Source organism: Myxine glutinosa, chromosome 10 (genome assembly GCF_964187855.1).
Source record: "Myxine glutinosa chromosome 10, kmMyxGlut1.1, whole genome shotgun sequence".
NCBI lineage: Eukaryota > Metazoa > Chordata > Myxini > Myxiniformes > Myxinidae > Myxine > Myxine glutinosa.
This window is the reverse complement of record NC_136270.1, coordinates 20,620,814-20,640,659: the sequence shown is the minus strand read 5'-3', so window position 1 is coordinate 20,640,659 and position 19,846 is coordinate 20,620,814. Positions and strand designations below refer to the sequence as shown.

Here is a 19,846-nt window from a genome sequence, read left to right as displayed (position 1 = left end):
AAATTTGTTTTTCACTTGGAAGTTGTGGGTTATGATGTGTAAATGAAGGTGGTACTAGAACCGGACCCGGCAGAGCGCATACCTCCGTCAGGCTAGAAAGGTTGTTTTGTATCCCACTGATAGGGATGTATCTCATCCACCTAGTTTAGAATTAACTCGTCCATAACTTTTTTTAATATCATGTTATTTATCGCTTTTCGCCCGATCTCCCAATGGTGAAGGATATCTTAAAAATAAAATAATTCTCATATCCGAATCCATATTCAGATCTTCACCAAAATCGAATCGATTCATCCTTGTCAGACACCCAACCTCTCCACCAAATTTTGTCCAAATCCGTTTATAACTTTTTGAGTCGTGTCATGTATCGCTTTTGGCCCGATCACTCAATGCTGAAGAATCACTTTAAAAAAATTATATTAGCCGGATCCGAATCGTCACCAAATTTTAATCATTTCGTCCTTGTCACATACACTACCTCTCTGCCACCAAATTTCGTCCGAATCCGTTCTCAACCTTTTGAGATATCTTCTTCACAGATAGACACAAACAGACAAACTAGAACGGCACTCAGTAGAGAGCAAACCTCCGCCTGGTTGGCCATATCACTGAATGGTGAAGAATCACTTAAAAATTATACTAGCTGGATCCGGATCCGGAACTTCACCAAAATTGAATCGATTCTTCCTCGTCACACACACAACCTGTCCAACAAGTTTCGTCCAAATCCACCCATAACTTTTTGAGATATCCTGCTACTAGTCAGGTTCACTATGTTAACAAATATAATTTCGTTCAAATTTTTTTGAGATTAGCAAAACTATACATTTTTGGAATATTCAGAGCATGAGGAATCCAAAAATTAATGTTGGCATTTGCGTAGACACTTTTGCGAAAATGACACCAGGACAGTGATGAAGATAGTCAGGTTCACTATGTTAACAAATATAATTTCGTTCAAAATTTTGGGAGATTAGCAAACCTGTACATTTTTGGATTCATCAGAGCGTGGAGAATCCGAAAATCAATTTTGGCATTTGCACAGACACAGATTTTGGATTTTCAAAATGGTCGCCATAAAATACATATTTTGCGCTATCTCGGCTTCTAGTCAACCTAGAGACTTAATTAAATATGCTAATCCTATGTTTTCTGGGTCAAGGAATCCAATAAAGGCCTCAAAATAGTGCTCAGGATTATAGAAAAGCAACAAACAAAGGTAATTGAAAACCATTGTCTTTATATTTGTGATATTGTAGCGGTTACCGCTGGATGTACATAATCGCCTTGCACCGGCCAGAACACGGCCAGACGCGCCTCTCCCGGGCATACCCGGACTCACTGTTCCCGGGCACGCCCGAACCTCCCGGGCACGCCCGGTCTCGTCTTTCCCGGGCATGCCCGCTCTCGCCTTTCCAGGGCTCGCCCAGAGCGTCCGGGCATGCCCGCTATCGCCTTTTCAGGGCTCGCCCAGAGCGCCCGGGCATGCCCAGCCTCGACTTGCCAGGCCGCAGCCAAACACGCCCGGGCAGGTCCAGACTCGCCTTTCCAAGGCTCGCCCTTGATACCCGGGCATGCCCGGTATAGCTTTTGCCGGGCAAACTTCCCGACATAAATGTGTATATATATTGTTGCCCGATAAACGGGCTGGTTAGAATACCTGAGCTGTTTTGTTTCAATAAAGCAACTCGGACGAATTCCGTCTTTGGTCGCGTCAATTCTTTCGACTCGCGTTGGAGCGCAGTTCCTTCATTGGTGACCTACCGACATGGATACGGCAGTGACGCTTAAACTGCCTACCTTCTGGGAGGCTCACGCGGCTGTTTGGTTCGCCCAGGCGGACTCCCAGTTCGCCCTGCGAGGCATCACCGCGGACGACACCCGCTTCCACCATGTTGTGGCGGCGCTTGGTTCCGCCACCGCGGCCCGCGCCTTGAGCCTCCTCCAGCACCCGCCGGCTGCTGACAAATACGACGCGCTGAAGACACTCCTCCTCGGCGCTTTCGCCCTCTCAGCGGCAGCACGAGCACGGCGCCTGCTTGACCTGCCCGAGCTCGGCGACACGCGCCCGTCCGAGCGCATGGACTATATGCTCTCGTTGCTCGGCGAGCACTCTCCGGCATTCCTGTTCCGGGAGCTGTTCCTCCGTCAGCTGCCTAACCCGGTACGCCTCGCCCTGGCTGGCACGTTGATCACGGATTCCCGCGCCCTCGCCAGGGAAGCCGATAAGATCTCCTCGGCGGGCCAGCACATCGGCGCGGTTACCTGGAGCCCGCCGCCGTCCGAGGCGACGCCCACGACGCCCGAGCGCCCTGCGCGGTTGGAGGCCGAACTGCCGGTGCAACTGGCGGCCGCCACGCCACACCGCCCGCTTCCGACACGACGGCCGGGGCCTCCACCTGACCGGGCGTGGTGTTATTACCACGCCAGGTTCGGACACAAGGCTCGGACGTGCCGGCCCCCGTGCACTTTCGGCAGGTCGGGAAACGGCCGGGCCGGCGTTCATTCCCAGCCATGAGCGCCGGCCACTCGGGCAACTTGCTGTTTATTCGGGACAAAGCGTCTGGACGGCGTTTCCTGTGCGACACCGGCGCCCAACTGAGCGTCATACCTGCCTCCGAGCAGGACAGGCTGGACGCAGTTTGCGGCCCCTCTTTGGTCGCTGCTAATGGCTTGGCCATACGCACTTTCGGCCCACGCGTCATCACCCTCTGCTTCGGCAGCCAGCGCTTTCAATGGACTTTTGTTACCGCCAGCGTCCCCGTGGCTTTGCTGGGCGCCGACTTCCTCCGCGCGCACGGGCTGCTGGTCGACGTCAAACGACGTCGCCTTGTTCACGCCGAGACCTTCAGCTCCCTGGCGTGCACAATGAGCAGCTCCGCGCCGACCGAACTGGCGTGCGCCCTCCCGGCAACGAACGAGTTCGCTCGCCTGCTCATGGAATTCCCGGCCCTCACGCGGCCGACGTTTTCGGCCGTCGCGGTGCGGCACGGGATCGAGCACCACATACCCACTACGGGCCCGCCGGTCTACGCCAGGGCCCGCCGCCTCGACCCAGCCAAGCTCGCCGTAGCAAAGGCCGAATTCGACGCGTTGGAGCACCTCGGCATCGTGCGGCGCTCCGATAGCGCGTGGGCCTCGCCACTGCACATCGTGCCAAAGCCGGGGGGTGGATGGCGCCCGTGTGGCGACTACCGCCATCTCAATGACGCTACCACCCCCGACAGGTACCCGATCCCGCATATTCAGGACTTTTCCGCCCGTTTGGTGGGACGGGTCATCTTTTCGAAAATTGACCTGATACGGGGCTACCACCAGGTACCTGTCCGGGTGGCCGACGTCCCGAAGACGGCCGTCATCACGCCGTTCGGCCTGTTCGAATTTTTGCGGATGCCGTTTGGCCTCAAGAACGCGGCCCAGACGTTCCAGCGCTTGATGGACGGCGTGCTGCGCAACCTGCCGTTTCTTTTCGTCTATCTGGACGACATCCTCGTCGCCAGCACGTCCCGCGCCGAGCACCTCCTCCACCTCCGAACACTGTTCGGTCGCCTCAGCGAGCACGGCTTAATTGTCAACCCGGTCAAATGCCACTTCGGCGCGATGACCGTTGACTTTTTGGGCCACCGCATCACCAAGACCGGGGCCTTGCCGCTGCCGACCAAGGTCGAGGCCATCACCACGTTCCCGCGTCCCCGTTCCATCAAGGCCCTCCAAGAGTTCCTCGGCATGGTGAATTTTTATCACCGATTCGTGCCCCGCGCTGCTCAGCTCATGCGGCCCCTTTACGAGGCCCTCCGGGGCAAGCCGGCCAAGCATGACATTGTTTGGTCCGCGGCCATGGACGCGGCCTTCGCCAGTGCCAAACGGGCCCTCGCCGACGCAACGCTGCTGGCTCACCCGGTGCTCAACGCGCCCATCGCCCTCACTACGGACGCCTCCAACTACGCGGTGGGCGCCGTCCATGAGCAATGGGTGGACGGGGTTTGGCAGCCACTCGCTTTTTTCAGCCGGCAACTCCGGCCGAACGAGTTAAACTACAGCACGTTCGACCGCGAGCTGCTCGGGCTATTCCTGGCCGTTCGCCATTTCCGACACCTCCTGGAGGGCCGCCCGTTCATGGCTTTCGTCGACCACAAGCCGTTGGTCTACGCAATGGCTAAGGTCACGGAGCCGTGGTCGGCCCGCCAGCAGCGCCACCTCTCCGCCGTGTTGGAGTTCACCACGGACATCCAGCACGTCGCCGGCAAAGACAACGCCGTGGCCGACTGCCTTTCGCGGGCCAGCGCGAACGCGGTCCACCTCGGCGTGGACTTCACGCTCATGGCGGCCGACCAGACCACCGACGCCTCGGTGCAGGCACTCCGTGTGGCGGACACGGGCCTCCGCCTGGCCGACATCCCCTTCGCGGGCACCGTCCTGCTCTGCGACGTCTCCCAGGGCCAGCCTCGCCCCATCGTGCCCGTTTCCTGGCAGCGCCGCATCTTCGCCTCCATCCACGGCCTTTCTCACCCGGGCCGGAAAGCTTCTCAGAAGCTGGTGTCGGCGCGTTTCGTCTGGCACGGCCTTCGACAAAACAACCGCGACTGGGCCAACGCCTGCACGGCCTGCCAGCGAGCCAAGGTCCACCGCCACACCCAGGCCCCGCTGGCACCTTTCGCCGTGCCTGAACGGCGTTTCGACCACGTCCACGTGGACCTGGTGGGTCCCCTGCCCCCCTCGCGGGGGTTCACCCACCTGCTCACCATGGTGGACAGGACCACCAGGTGGCCGGAGGCCGTGCCCCTCACCTCCACCACCACCGCCGACGTGGCGCAGGCGTTCATCGCCACCTGGGTCGCGCGCTTCGGCGCACCAGCGGACATCTCGTCCGACCGCGGCCCACAGTTCACGTCTGAGCTTTGGGGCGCGGTCGCCCGTTCGTTGGGGGTCATGCTGCACCGCACCACGGCCTACCACCCCCAAGCCAATGGGTTGTGCGAGCGGTTTCACCGCTCCATGAAGGCCGCACTCATGGCCGGCCTTCAGGACGACGGTTGGGCCGACCGGCTGCCGTGGGTCCTTTTGGGCCTTCGCACGGCCCCCAAGGAAGACCTCCAGGCGTCCGCCGCCGAGCTCGTCTACGGCCAGCCACTCCGCGTCCCGGGCGAATTCGTGCCTGACGCTACCAGTCCCTGGTCCGCCGCTCGCCAGCGCTCGGACCTCCAGGAGGCCGCCCGACGATTTGCCCCTGTGCCGACGTCCCGCCACGGTGGCCCCCAGTCCTACGTCCCCCCGGCGCTTCGCACAGCGGAGTACGTCTTTGTGCGTCATGACGCGCACCGGGGGCCACTCCGGCCGCCGTACGACGGGCCCTTCCGGGTCCTGCGACGGGGCGACAAGTCTTTCATCGTCGACTTCGGCGGCCGGCCGGACCGGATTTCTGTGGACCGCCTCAAACCGGCGCACATGGACGTCGACCAACCACCACGGTTGGCCCTTCCTCCGCGGCGAGGCCGCCCCCCGTCCACAGTTCCCCCCGCTCGACCACCCACCACCACGTCAGACCCCTCCCCACGACCCTCCAGGGGTCGCTTCGGCCGGGTCATCCGGACCCCCCTTAAATTGACCCTGCCGGTGCAGGTCGATTCTGGAGGGGCGTGTGTAGCGGTTACCGCTGGATGTACATAATCGCCTTGCACCGGCCAGAACACGGCCAGACGCGCCTCTCCCGGGCATGCCCGGACTCACTGTTCCCGGGCACGCCCGAACCTCCCGGGCACGCCCGGTCTCGTCTTTCCCGGGCATGCCCGCTCTCGCCTTTCCAGGGCTCGCCCAGAGCGTCCGGGCATGCCCGCTATCGCCTTTCCAGGGCTCGCCCAGAGCGTCCGGGCATGCCCGCTATCGCCTTTCCAGGGCTCGCCCAGAGCGTCCGGGCATGCCCGCTGTCGCCTTTCCAGGGCTCGCCCAGAGCGTCCGGGCATGCCCGCTATCGCCTTTTCAGGGCTCGCCCAGAGCGCCCGGGCATGCCCAGCCTCGACTTGCCAGGCCGCAGCCAAACACGCCCGGGCAGGTCCAGACTCGCCTTTCCAAGGCTCGCCCTTGATACCCGGGCATGCCCGGTATAGCTTTTGCCGGGCAAACTTCCTGACATAAATGTGTATATATATTGTTGCCCGATAAACGGGCTGGTTAGAATACCTGAGCTGTTTTGTTTCAATAAAGCAACTCGGACGAATTCCGTCTTTGGTCGCGTCAATTCTTTCGACTCGCGTTGGAGCGCAGTTCCTTCAATATAACTGTATTACATAATACATGATATTGCAAGTCCTTTGAAGTTATAGGTATGGGTTTATAAAGCAAGAAAGCAGCCTTGTTAGTATCAGATTGAACTACTAGTACCCGACTGCAAAGCCGCAATGAGCCGGCGATGCCAAAGCCTCTTGCCACTATCTTAGCCATCACTATGGCATCAGTAGGTTTGGTAGTTGGTAAGTGTAGTAGGTACCGTATCTAGTTCAAAATGACACCATTTGCATTCTGGATGGGATTAAAATTTATAAAATTTCCTTCTTGATTAATTCGGTGAATTCCGTCTCAACTTCGGATATTTCCGGCCGTGAAAAACTATCCCCGACGGCAGCGAGATTTCTAAAAAACAATTCTTCGTCAATTTTAGAATATTTGACGCCGTTTTCAGCGTCCGAAACGCGGTAATTTTGAAATATTTTTTCAAATGCTCGAATCTCATGGGTTCTGTTGTTTGGCGACGATTTTCGTTGAAGATAACCAGGGTGCGGGCCCGGGGAACGAGGTTGGTCTTAAAGTATTTTAATTACAAATTAGAGGTGCATAAGATTGTGAATCAAAAATAGACGGGTGAAACAAACTCCTATTGAACTTTTGCTCAAATTTTTATGCTTACTTCCGCATCCACAAGATGGCGGCCTCCATGGAGCGATTTGGTGCGTCAAAGCTTGGAATTCTCAAAGGATCCAGCAAAATCTGGTTTTTCAACATAATACGTACGCGTTCATTCACAACACCGGCTTCGCCGGCTACTAGTACCCGACTGCAAAGCCGCAATGGGCCGGCGAAGCCAAAGCCTCTTGCCACTATTTTACCCATCACGATGGCATCAGTGGGTTAGGTAGTTGGTAGTAGGTAGGTGTAGTAGGTACCGTACCTGGTAAGACTTGGTAAAAGAGAAGAGCAGAGAGTCCTCCCCAATACCTACATACAATAAATGTCACAAGAAGCTTAAGGAAGTAACTATACGATGTGCTAGCTTAGGGCCTATTTTAAGAAATTTTAACTGGGCTTAATATACGTTTTCACAGTATGTGTGTAGTCTTCTAACTTCAGTCGCTGTCAGGACTGGTTCTCTCCGGGCATGGCGGCTTCCTCCACCAGAAGAAGTTAGCTTGCAGTAAGATCAGTGCCGACAGATCAGACGATAGCGCCGTTTCAACGGCAATGTGTGACTGTCGTTAATCAAACCGTGTCGATGGCGCTGATTGGCTGACCTGAGCTGATCGCTGATTGGTCAGCTCACAAAATTTCACAAATTCAGACCTAAATTGACACCATTTGTATTCTGGATGAGATTAAAATTGATAAAATTTACTTCTTGATTAATTCGGTAAATTCCGTCTCAACTTCGGATATTTCCGGCCGTGAAAAACTATCCCCTATGGCCGCGAGATTTCTAAAAAATAATTCTTCGTCAATTTTAGAATATTTGACGCCGTTTTCAGCCTCCGAAACGCGTAATAAGCTTTTTTGAAGTATTTTTTCAAATGCTAGGATCTCATTGGTTCCGGTGTTTGGTGACGATTTTCGTTGAAGATAACGAGGTTGGTCTTAAAGTATTTTAGCCGGCGAAGCCGGTGTTGTGAATGAACGCATACGTATTACGTTGAAAAGCCCGAATTTGCTGGATCCCTTGAGAATTTCGAAGCTTTGACGCACCAAATCGCTCAATGGAGGCCGCCATCTTGCGGATGCGGAAGTATGCATCACAAATTGAAAAAAGTTCAATAGGAGTTTGTTTCACCCGTCTTTTTTTGATGCACAATCTTATGCACCTCTAATTTGTAATTAAAATACTTTAAGACAAATCTCGGCCCACACGGGCCTGGTTATCTTCAACGAAAATCGTCACCAAACACCGGAACCAATGAGATTCGAGCATTTGAAAAAATATTTCAAAAAAGATTTTTTTACCACATTTCGGGCACTGAAAACGGCGTCAAATATTCTAAAATTGACGAAGAATTATTTTTTAGAAATCTCGCGGCCATAGGGTGTAGTTTTTCACGGCCGGAAATATCCGAAGTCAAGTCGGAATTCACCGAATTAATCAAGAAGGAAATTTTATCAATTTTAATCTCATCCAGAATGCAAATGGTGTCATTTTGAACTAGGTACGGTACCTACTACACCTACCTACTACCGAACCTACTGATGCATAGTGATGGGTAAGATAGTGGCAAGAGGCTTTGGCTTCGCCGGCTCATTGCGGCTTTGCAGTCGGGTACTAGTAATTACAAATTAGAGGTGCATAAGATGGTGAATCAAACAAAGACGGGTGAAACAAACTCCTATTGAACTTTTTCGCAATTTTGTATGCATACTTCCGCATCCGCAAGATGGCGGCCTCCATTGAGTGATTTGGTGCGTCAAAGCTTCGAAATTCTCAAAGGATCCAGCAAAATCTGGTTTTTCAATATAATACGTTCGCGTTCATTCACAACACCGGCTTCGCCGGCTATAACTGTATTACATAATACATGATATTGCAAGTCCTTTGAAGTTATAGGTATGGGTTTATAAAGCAAGAAAGCAGCCTTGTTAGTATCAGATTGAACTATAAGTCCTATACACAGGATCTACAAGGTCTATACCATTCAGGAATATGCTTTTACAGATCGTCATCACTGCCCTGAGTGTCATTTTCACAAAGGTGTCGACGCAAATGACAACATTAATTTTTGGATTCCTCATGCTCTGAATATTCCAAAAATGTATAGTTTTGCTAATCTCCAAAAATTTGAACGAAATTATATTTGTTAACATCGTGAACCTGACTCTTATTAGATTGCGCAGACACTCTGGATTTGTATTTTTTAAATGTAAAACCCGATGGGGTTGCTTGTCCGAGTGTTGTAATCGAACCCGATGGGAGTCATGGCTTTTGGTCCATGCAGGATTGCAGGCACTGAAGGAGGCGGTGGGTTGGCGAAGCACACTCTTCATTCTCGGTGCTGCACAGCTGAATATCGCAGTGTGTGGCGCCATGTTGCGTCCGCTCACACGACCACAAGGCAAGCTTGGTTACGTGCCTGAGCCGGACAAATGTTCACACCAAGATGTCGCCGGTCGCACCGAAACCAGCGACTTACCCAGGCCCTCGGCAGACACTCGTGCTGTCGTATATGTTGATGTCGACACAGACGTTGTAACGGCTACTTCGCCTCAGGACGCGTCATTTGTTGCTACTGTAATTCCCGACTCGTCTTTCACCTCCTTCAAAGCCACCACTTCCGCTGTTCTCCATTTCAATGGCGATGCCATGAGTGTTGCACCAAGATCCGACGAAGTCCTCAATGTCAACATGGCGGTGACTGTGCACCGTAAAGATGAAAAGGGCGCCGCTGCAGAAAGTTCAGGGAGGCTTGTAACCTCATTGACAACGCCATGCGATGTTATGGATTCAGACCCGGTCTCCACAAGGCCAGGTGGCCACCTGCTGGACCTTTCTTTGCTCCATGAGGCACCCTTTGTTTGCTATTGCTTATATGGGTTGTTTGCCACTTTTGGTTTCTTTGTACCTCAGCTCTTTATTTTACCATTGGCGATGTCACAAGGGCTTCTTGAAGCACAGGGTGCGCTGCTCCTCTCTGTGGCTGCTGCGGCTGAGGTCGGGGGACGGCTAGGTGCTGGCATCATCTACGGTCGTCCTCCGGCTCCACGACTCCCCCTGCAGCTCTCCTGGGCTTGGGGCTTAGCGGGCGTGCTCATTTTGTTCCCATTTGCTCCCAGCTTCTGGGGCCTGGCTGTGTGTGCAGTCCTTTTTGGTTTATGCTTTGGTGCCATTGCTGGCACTCACTTGGCACTGCTTGGGGAAGAAGACATAGCTGGACCTTCTCGGATGGTTGCTGCCACAGGCCTCTACACCTGCTTGCAAAGCCTGGCTGGTCTCTTTGGACCACCATTAGCAGGTAAAGTTGTCTTGTAGTGAATTTACCTCGTGCTACTCGTCCTTAAAACCTTTTTTGTTTTAATATACAACACATTTGGAGCGGTCCATTAACTTGCTCATGGCTTGTTGGTCTCCGATTCCTCGTGCACCGTGCTGCCATTGTGAACGGAGCCCAAGACCAAACTGATGCATTTGCACAGCATGCCTGAGCAATCCAGAATGCTTCGAACTGCGCCTGACGTTTGCTGTAAATTGAGTTATGGTAACTCGATAATTCATCACACCTACACATATGCAGCTTTGACCCAGTCCTGACACAAAGAAATCTCATTCCATTGAGTGGAGACAAGGCATGAGTTACCTGGTCCGATGCCTTATCTCCATTGACGTAAAAATCTGTCAAATCATCATTATAGTACAAGGTGAGGAGGTGCTGCATTGCCAAGCATGCAATCCTCTGCAGAGTATGTTGACAATTTGGATGCTGTGTTGCCAGTGACAATTTCCAATGGATGTAGATGATCCCATAAATGGCATCCTCAAGAGGCCTTCATCTCATTGGGCCAGAATTATTTTTAATGGGTTCTGGAAGCTAAATTATATATAGATGCGATTGGCTACACAATGGATTTACTTCCTGTCATTATTTTATTGCCAAATGTGGTATATGATACATTGCGCTCCAAGTATATTCCTACAGGGCTGGGAAGATAACCTGGAGGTTTGCACTCACCTCTGAGCTGTTGAGCCTGGGTTCAAATCTGGACCCAGCTATAAACTCACCCTGGAGTGGTGTTTTGTACGTGGAGAAATTCAACGTGTAACTCGTCCCTTGGATGGACCTTAAGCCGCAGGACCCATCTGCCAGCATTGGCGATTCATTAACAGCAAAGACTCCTCGGTGTATTTAACGAAGACTCGGTGAGTTTTTGCTGGTACACTGAACTAATTACAAATTTTTACCCTGACTGATACTGGAAACACAATGGCAAACCGTCCAGGATAACCCGTGCCAGTGGTTGTCGTGCGGATAGGGGGAAGAATCGTGCACTTTTTGATAAAAGCATCAAACTTGGTACATATCATCAGTAGGCCATTACAAGAAAAAATAGATATAGTACCATCCCAGTTTTGGCCTATGAGGGCTGTGGCGGCCATTTTTCAAAATGGCCACCATCTAATACTAAAATACCATATAACTCAACAACCAAGAGGTCTAGAATCTTAATTCTGGTGCCTATATATAGGTTTTTGGGGTCATATAATTCAAAGAAGGCAATATGAGTATGTGTGATCACGTCTTGTACCACTTTTGGAACACAAGTGCCCTTTTCCAGTTTACAGAGACATTTGGCAGTCTTTATTTTGTGTTGATGAAATATAAGATACCTGTACCGTAAATTCAACTTATAGTGCTATAAAAAAAAACAGTCAAAACGAATACGAAGCCGAGTTACTTATTGTTGTTGATACCAATGTGCCATGAGTCAGTTAGGCTGACCATCAAATGTGAAATGCCAGATATCACATGAACTAATCATGGCAAGAACCCCCACATTCACACAAAGCTGTACACGGCAGAGCTGCTTTTGTGCATTTGCAGTTTGTTCGACAGCCTTTGGTACAATCACATTGAATAAGTTCTCTGCAAACTCTGCTGGCTTCAGGAAGACTGCTCCCAAGAATATCAGTTTCCATCATTACTACGAGTCCATCCCCATCCGTCCGGTTGTGGAGGCGTAGCCTTTGCTTCAAGCACCTGACTCCAGATGTGACCGGTCTGGTATACTGCTCGTCTAGTGTTCTGAAGAAGAGCACCCTTGGTCGGTGGAATGTTGCTCACGGCTCTGCCTTTCCGTGTGAATAGGTCGATCCTGAGCTCATCAACATGGTGTTTAGAACTTGTTAGGTCATAAAGAAGTATGACGAATCTCTCCAGAACATCCATAGCAGCATCAACATCTGACATTTGTGGTCGTTCCATCAGCTTCATTAACTCTTTTGTAACCTCCAAGCAGTCTTCTTTCCTCTGCCAGCAAAGCAAGAGGTCGTATCGCACCCAGTAATGGCGTGAAACATTGGAAGTGCAATGGACTTCACAGGACCAAATGCAGCTGAGATATCATGAGCTGGTACCATGCGCATATGCTTGTCTGTGCCGAACACAACCCATAGAGCATCCAGTGTCACTTGTAGCTTTTGAAATACAAACACTGCCAGAACAACTACATCACTGTCCACAGTACGGATGAGAACAGTGTTGTGTTGTTTAGCAAAATCAGCAACATGAAGCATCTTACAGCTGTCTGCTTCCTCATGTGTACAAGGGGCTAAACCTCCCGTGTTTCTTGGTTGGCGACAAACAACATCCTCATTCAGTGTACTGATTACTTGCTTCTCTTCTTGAATGTTGACAACTTCTCTGCTGAGGAATGAGAACAGTTCCTTCTTATTGTCAGAGAGCTGCAAGAACTCTTGCCCATTTTTCGGTACTGCAGTCTTTGGCTCAACCCTTCGACGGATTCCTTTCTCTCTCTTCTCTCTCTGGTCTGTGCCTTTAATGAATCTGGCATGTAATCATCCCAGACAACATCAACCCTCTGAGATCTTTGTAGCTTAGAATTTACATATGGCAGAAAGACATCATGTGCATATTCCTGAAATGTTTTTGCTGCTCCAGGCTTCAACATATTTACAATGGCAGGTCCATCTAGCACAACAACTTCGGCATCGAGAGTGTTGTCCTCCTTTTCCGTGACTGTATCCTCAAGGCACTGAACAATGTTAGATTTGGTACCCTGTCTCAGCTTTCCCCTGTCCGACAATGACGGAGGGCATGGTTGATTCTCGTGATGGAAAAACTCTTCCAAATTTCCATGATGAACTTGACAAACAACATAGAGCCGAGAGAACAGGTTGCAGTCACTTTTCAGTGCCACCAAATGTTCCTGTGATTTCGTCTTCTGGCGTGTTGGTGGAGTACTGAATAGAGGGAGCTTGTTCTTCGTGATAACATCAAACAGTGGTTTGGTACATTCTACGAGTCGTTCATGAACAAAGGTGTTGTACTTCTCGCATCTAAGTTTCTCTACCCGATACAGAACATTGACAATCTGCGATATCGTGTGTATCCAGAATTAGCAGGTCACTGTGTGTTTCAAGGAATGGATTGCCATAATCATCTACGTTTGATACTTAAGTTTGGTCACTGGTACTTACGTTTAAAAGGTGGTACCATAAGCAACCACATACTCGATATTGCCTTCTTTGATTTATATGACCCCCAAAACCTATATATAGACACCAGAATTAAGATCCTAGGCCTCATGGTTGCTGAGTTATGTGGTATTTTAGTGTCATGTGGTGGCCATTTTGAAAGATGGCCACCATAGCAATCACAGGCCAAAACTGGGATGGCACTATATCTAATTTGGTTTCTTATGGTCAACTGAATATGTGCACCAAGTTTGATGGTTTTATCAAAAAGTGCATGATTCGTCTGTATATTGCACCTATCCGCTGGACTATGGTGACTCGGGAGCACGGTACAGCTCATAATTATATTCCTACAAGTCTCAGTATTGCATATCATTCATGAAATATTAACCACAAGTTTGACAATTTTCTTTAACGACCAATTACACCCACCTTCTTGTGGTGTTGGCCAGAAGTCTTTGGCGCAAGTCCTTCACGAACTGGCTGGCCAGGCCAAACAGTCAACTAAGTAGTTAGGGCTGGAATTTGTAATTTGTTCAGGGTACTAGCGATATCTCACCGTCTCCTCACGAAGGACACCACAGAATCTTTAACATCTACCAACTAATGTCGGCAGATGGGCCGCCTGTTTAACGTCCAATACGGCACCTACAGTCACGTGAAAAAGTAAGTACACCCCATGTAAAGTTTTGACTTTTTCAACATATTTCAACATACAGCTATTTGATCTTCATTTCAACAATATTGATAGATAAAGGTGATATAACATAACAAATATCATGAAACATTTACATTTTGTAGTCCATTGTATAATTTAAATAAACATAAATGCAAATTTCACATGTGGAAAAGGTAAGTACACCCTTGGCTCTAATAGTTGGTATTGCCCCCTTTGGCAGAAACAACCTCAAGTAGGCATTTCTTATAACTGTCTACCAGTCTCTGACATCGACTGGGAGAAATTTTTGCCCACTCCTCCATGCAGAATTCTTTCAGCTGTGCGATGTTTGAGGGGTTTCTTGCAAGCACAGCTCGTTTCAAATCCCCCCACAACATCTCGATGGGATTTAGATCCGGGCTTTGACTTGGCCATTCCAGAACCCTCCATTTCTTTCTTTTCAGCCATTCCTTGGTGGATTTACTGGTATGTTTAGGGTCATTGTCATGTTGCAAGGTCCACCTTCGGTTGAGCTTCAACTTTCCGACAGATGGCCTCACATTATCCTCAAGCACCTTCTGGTACAATGAAGAATTCAAAGTGGATTGTATGATGGTGAGCTGCCCAGGCCCTGATGCAGCAAAGCTGCCCTAAACCATAATATTTCCACGACCATGCTTTACAGTTGGTATCAGGTTCTTGTGGTCAAATGCTGTCTTTGGTTTTCGCCAAACATGTCTTCTGGTACTGTGGCCAAACAGCTCCACCTTTGACTCATCTGTCCAGAGCACATTGTTCCAGAAGTGCTGGTCTTTGCCTCGGTGTTCATTGGCAAACTTTAGTCTTGCCCTGATGTTCTTTCTGGACAGCAAAGGTTTCCTCCTGGCACACCTCCCATGTAGATCAAATTTGTGCAGCCTCTTTCTAATGGTAGACTCGTGCACTTTGACATCAACAGTGGCAAGAGCTACCTGTAGGTCCCGTGATGACATTTTGGGGTTCTTGGAGACTTTTCAACAACTTGCGGTCTGCTCTCGGGCTGAACTTGCTGGGGCGGCCTGGCCTGAACAAGTTGACAGTTGTTTGGAATCTTCTCCACTTGTAGATGATCTTCCCAGACAGTCGAATGATTGATTTCAAATTGTTTGGAGATCTTTTTAAATCCATTCCCAGACTCGTAGGCATCTATAACCTTCTTTCTGAAGGCCTCAGAGACCTCTTTTGATCTAGGCATGGTGATGCCGCACACTTCAACAACAAAGCAAACCAAACTAAATGTCTGAGGTTTAAATAAGACAGGTTCCTCCAAGATCCTCTCCAACGATGTTCTAATCATTTGCACCTGAGCTGGTGCACCTGATTCTAATTTTAGGTATTTCAAGGAGTGATAAATGTTGGGGTGTACTTACTTTTTCCACATGCGAAATTTCCATTTATGTTTATTTAAATTATACAATGGACTACAAAATGTAAATGTTTCATGATATTTGTTATATTATATCACCTTTATCTGTCAATATTGTTGAAATGAAGATCAAATAGCTGTATGTTGAAATATGTTGAAAAAGTCAAAACTTTACATGGGGTGTACTTACTTTTTCATGTGACTATACATTGATGAATAACCGTACCTATGAAACACCGAGATGATAGTTTATACCTGGGTCGGGATTTGAACCCAGGCTAGATAGCTTAGAAGTGTGCATACCTCCAGAGTCGAGGCTATCCTGCCATCCCCATAATATAATTTGATTGAAAAGATGATCCATGTTTAGATGTTGATCAAGTCTTCTTAACACCTTTCGTGTTAGGTTGGCTTGTGGAAAAGTCGGGCCAAAAATATTCGTCTGCTTTTTTCATGGCATCCAGTGGCGTGGCCGTGGGGTCCTGCTTTCTGACGCTGGTGCTCGTCTTGGGGAGACGCAAGAATGCCGCTCTGGCGAAGTCCTCAAGAACGGTCACATGATGCTGGCAACTGCTTCCCAAGAGCCACACTTGCTCAGTTGAATGGAGTGAATTTTTAAACAAACATTGCAAAAATGTGTGGGGAGTGGGAATCTAATTTTGGACCGAAACTTTGCGCCATTGCTTATTGCACCGGCAGCAATTGGTATTTGCAAAAGCCATGCTGTCAACAACTGGTATTTTACGTTTCCATACATGTCACGCCACATATAGCCTGATCCAACGAAAGCACGATTAGTTTACTTTACTTTACTTGAGCTGTGAAGCAGCACATATGTTCTCTATACCTCATATGTCATCATTTGAATGTTCTCTGCAGCAATACCTGCTGGTGGAGAGCACACCAGGACGTTTTTAGAACAACTCCAACAACAGCAGAGCACCGTGAGGTTGCGGCTATAATTATCCAGAAATAAAAGCTACGTTATATCGATTTGCTTTCTCATGTCCACCGAGAGTTTATGTAACAACAACAAAAACAGTATAAACACAAACAAAAGAAAAGTACTGCATCTAAAGTAAACATGAAAAAGACATCAAATGTCACAGCTCCTGTGGTTTTAATAATTTTTCTGTACGGATTTGAAGGCTGCCAATCTTTGGTCAAATTACAAAAAAAATCTTCTGCATATGTATACTCTCATGTGTTATCTTTGGACAAAGTTTGAAGAAAATCGGTCCATGCAGGTTGAGAAATTGTTGGGGACATCAACAAAATGGTCGCCAGTCGGCCATCTTAGATCAGATCTTGGAAAAAAAACAAAAAAAACATGACAACCTTGAAAGATTACTTTAGTGCACCAAATTCAATGTGGTCCTGGCAGTGGGACAGCTCTGTTTACATAACATGGGCCCAACCTCAACTTCACCTTCAGAAATAAATCACCTTGGTTCCAAAGTAACTGCTCCAGGTCATTCAGGAGAAAGACTGGGAACAAAATGAAAAGGTACACACCCTCCACATATTCTGACATCAACTACTTCCATTTGTACATTCATTTGGATTGATCAGTACTAAGCAAAACAAATACAACTGATGTCATGCTACTACCATAACTACATCTGCTCTGCTGTTTAACGATATTGTACCTGTAAACATTTACAATAAAATTGGAGAGGTGGAAAGGGGGGGGGGGGGGTGGGGGGAGGGGCGAAACAACAAATCACTATAACAAATGTAAAATAAACTTGACTATTTTTATTCTAAAATTAGACTTGCATTTCCATGGATTGTTGTGTGCAACCACGTCTTTCCAAATAATCTGTCAACTTGACCGAAGGTGCGCGCAGCCAACCAAATAATGGTATCGCACTGCTTACATAGCGGACACTTTAAAAATGCCACCAACATTCAAAGTGAAGTTCTGTTTCATTGGGAAGAATTCAACGGCATGTGCTTGGGGTCCATCACTAGCAGGTCAAGCAGCAACCGAGCAGAAGCATTCAAGAAGCTGAACACCTTCAACGTTTACCTTTCTAAGTCGACCGAGCAAATCGCTCGGTTTTCAATCCATCAGACCGAAGGGTCATGCAAAGAATCCCCATAAAAAGACTCCAACACAAATCCAAAGCAGTGCGAAGAAGTTGAGGTATTTATGGTAGCGAGGGTTGCCCTCATATTCCCGCAGCCCAGCAGGAAGCAGCACCGGAACGCTCTGAGCAGGAACAGAGCTTTCTGTACTGCTATTCAGACCGCAAAACCAAAGGAAGGTGGATTTGCAGCACCGTCCAACCACTGCAAAACACACCACAAAACTTACTACTAAATCACTCAATCTCAAGAATCGAATGCTTTGGCCTTAAATCGAACTGTGTCTTTGTGAGAGTCGAGAACAAAAACAATTGTCATTTGTGTTGTTTGAGTGTGAGTCCGTTACATGGGTCATTCCAAAGTTTAGAAAAACGAGGGTCAACGAATACATTTACCTATTTTATTATGAGTTATTAGAAACATTTGATAAATGGTTAAAATAAACCTGCAGTCTTTTTGACGAAGTACTCCTCCAACTTTGTAGATGGTTTGTGATCACTAGACTACGGATTTTTATGTTAAGAAAATAGGCCTTTTATGTTTTGAAAAGCGGAATTTTTTTTTTTTTAATGTGAAAAAATCCCGAAATATTTTTTTCCCCCGTTTTATTCATTTTTTATTATTACCAAGTTTTTCAGAAATCAGTCAAAAAAAGAACAAAAAATGGTAAGCTTTTTCCTGCACAACATTAAGCACTCTGGGCTAGTAAACAGGTAAAAAATGACGTTCAGGTACCTTTATTGCAACCGCATTGTTTGATAAGTAGAGGACTAGAAGAAATTGACAAGACCCTTTTAGGAACGGTTAAAGTAGGTGTTTGAAATCATTATCTTGGTAATGTTCTCCTTGGTGAGGCGGTGTCAGTGGTCGGTGAGGACGTTTCTGTAGACGGAGAAGGACCTTTCCACGTCGACGCTGACGATGGGGCAGTACCTCAAGAGGGGGATGTCAGCAAGCTTGACTCCAGCCGGCACACCAACCTCAGATCCTTGCTGATCTCTATCCAGGATCAAAGCCACTGTCCTCAGCACACCAATGTCGGGATTGCGCTGCAGCACCGCCTTGAACTTGGTGAGCAGGATCTCCTTACGGCAGCCTCGGATCTTTTTGAGCTCCTCCTTGGCCTGATCAAGGAGCTGGAAGGCCTTGGCCAGCTCCATGCCGGCCTCCTCCAGCTGCTTAAGGATCTTCGGGATGAACGACACGTGGGCATTTAAGAAGACTAAACTGAGCTTGATGTCCGCCTTTCCGAACAGGTCCTTGGCACTCTGGATTGCCATCATCGTTGCACACCCATGTGCACACCCATGGGTACGTGTGCGCTGAGTGGGTGTGTACCCAGAGAGTGCACACCCGTCATCGTTCAGCTGGTCCACAATGTCCTTGACGGCCTCGAAGTGCTCGGCGTAAAACACCGCGGCGTCGATCCACGTCTCCCACCGAGTCAGAATGGGCTCCGGGGGGAGAGAAAGATTGGGCTGCTGCTCCTTCCAAAAGACAACACGCGACGGGGCTTTGACGAACACCTTCTTCGTCGTGGCAATCAGGTCGTTGATGTCCTTGAACATTTCTCGGACTGTCTCGCAGACACGGTGGAGCGCGTGGGCAACGCAAGTCACATGCAGCAAGTCCGGGAAGAGTTCCTTCAGGGCATGGACGGCCTTGATCATATAGGCCGCGGCGTCGCTGACGAGGACCTTGAGGCACTCCGGCTTGAAATCAGGCCAAAGATAGCGCAGCGTGTCATTGACTGCACGCACGATCTCCCCGGAGTTGGTCTTCTCCAGAAACATGCACTGGACGAGGTGGGGACGAAAGTACCCCTCCTTGGACAAGCGTCCCGCGATGATGTTGGCCACATATCGACCTGCCGAATCGGTCGTCTCGTCGACGGACAGCCAGATGGGCTGCTGTCCGAGGTCGGCACGGATCCCCGCCAAGGCCTCGTCGTAGCACTTGTCGAGGTAGTGCTTTCGAATCCAGCTTTCATCGGGGATCTGGAGAGTGATGTGCTTCTCCAGGAACGACCGGAGGGCAGGGTTTTCCAATTTCGACCATGGGATGCCAGCGGCCAGCATGGCCTGGCACAGCTCCTGAGCCACGACGTCACACTTGTGCCTCTTTCCGCCACCAAAGTCCTCCATGGTGGCTTGCGTGACCGTCCTCTTCTTCTTCAAGGCCAAGTTGCTCTAGTGGCGGTCTCCTCGGACATGTTGGGCCAGCTCAGACTTCTGCTTCGCCCGGAAAGTCTTTTCACAAGCTCGACAGAAAGCCGTGTCACTCAACACGTACTTGA

At 49.3% G+C, this 19,846-nt stretch overlaps 2 protein-coding genes across 11 annotated transcripts in view; one reads left to right on the top strand and one right to left on the bottom strand.

The window, feature by feature from the left end:
* Nucleotides 1-17,182, top strand: part of LOC137434377 (monocarboxylate transporter 7) — a 44,239-nt gene extending 27,057 nt beyond the window's left edge. For 4 of the 8 annotated variants that reach the window (XM_078785441.1, XM_068127309.2, XM_068127308.2 and 1 more), the window contains 2 exons: nt 9,186-10,199; nt 15,866-17,182. In XM_078785441.1, coding sequence (XP_078641567.1) covers nt 9,186-10,199; nt 15,866-16,020 — 1,169 coding nt within the window. In that variant the 3' untranslated portion in view covers nt 16,021-17,182. Of the gene's footprint in view, nt 1-9,185; nt 11,102-15,865 lie in introns of all 8 variants that reach the window. The other 4 variants (XM_078785445.1, XM_078785442.1, XM_078785444.1 and 1 more) reach the window with 2 other exon arrangements.
* LOC137434379 (sodium/myo-inositol cotransporter 2) overlaps nt 1-19,846 on the bottom strand; it is a 130,070-nt gene that overhangs the window by 5,285 nt on the left and 104,939 nt on the right. For 2 of the 3 annotated variants that reach the window (XM_078785439.1, XM_078785440.1), the window contains exon 16: nt 16,563-17,754. In XM_078785439.1, coding sequence (XP_078641565.1) covers nt 17,546-17,754 — 209 coding nt within the window. In that variant the 3' untranslated portion in view covers nt 16,563-17,545. Of the gene's footprint in view, nt 1-16,562; nt 17,755-19,846 lie in introns of those variants that run through there. The other variant, XR_013624683.1, reaches the window with a different exon arrangement.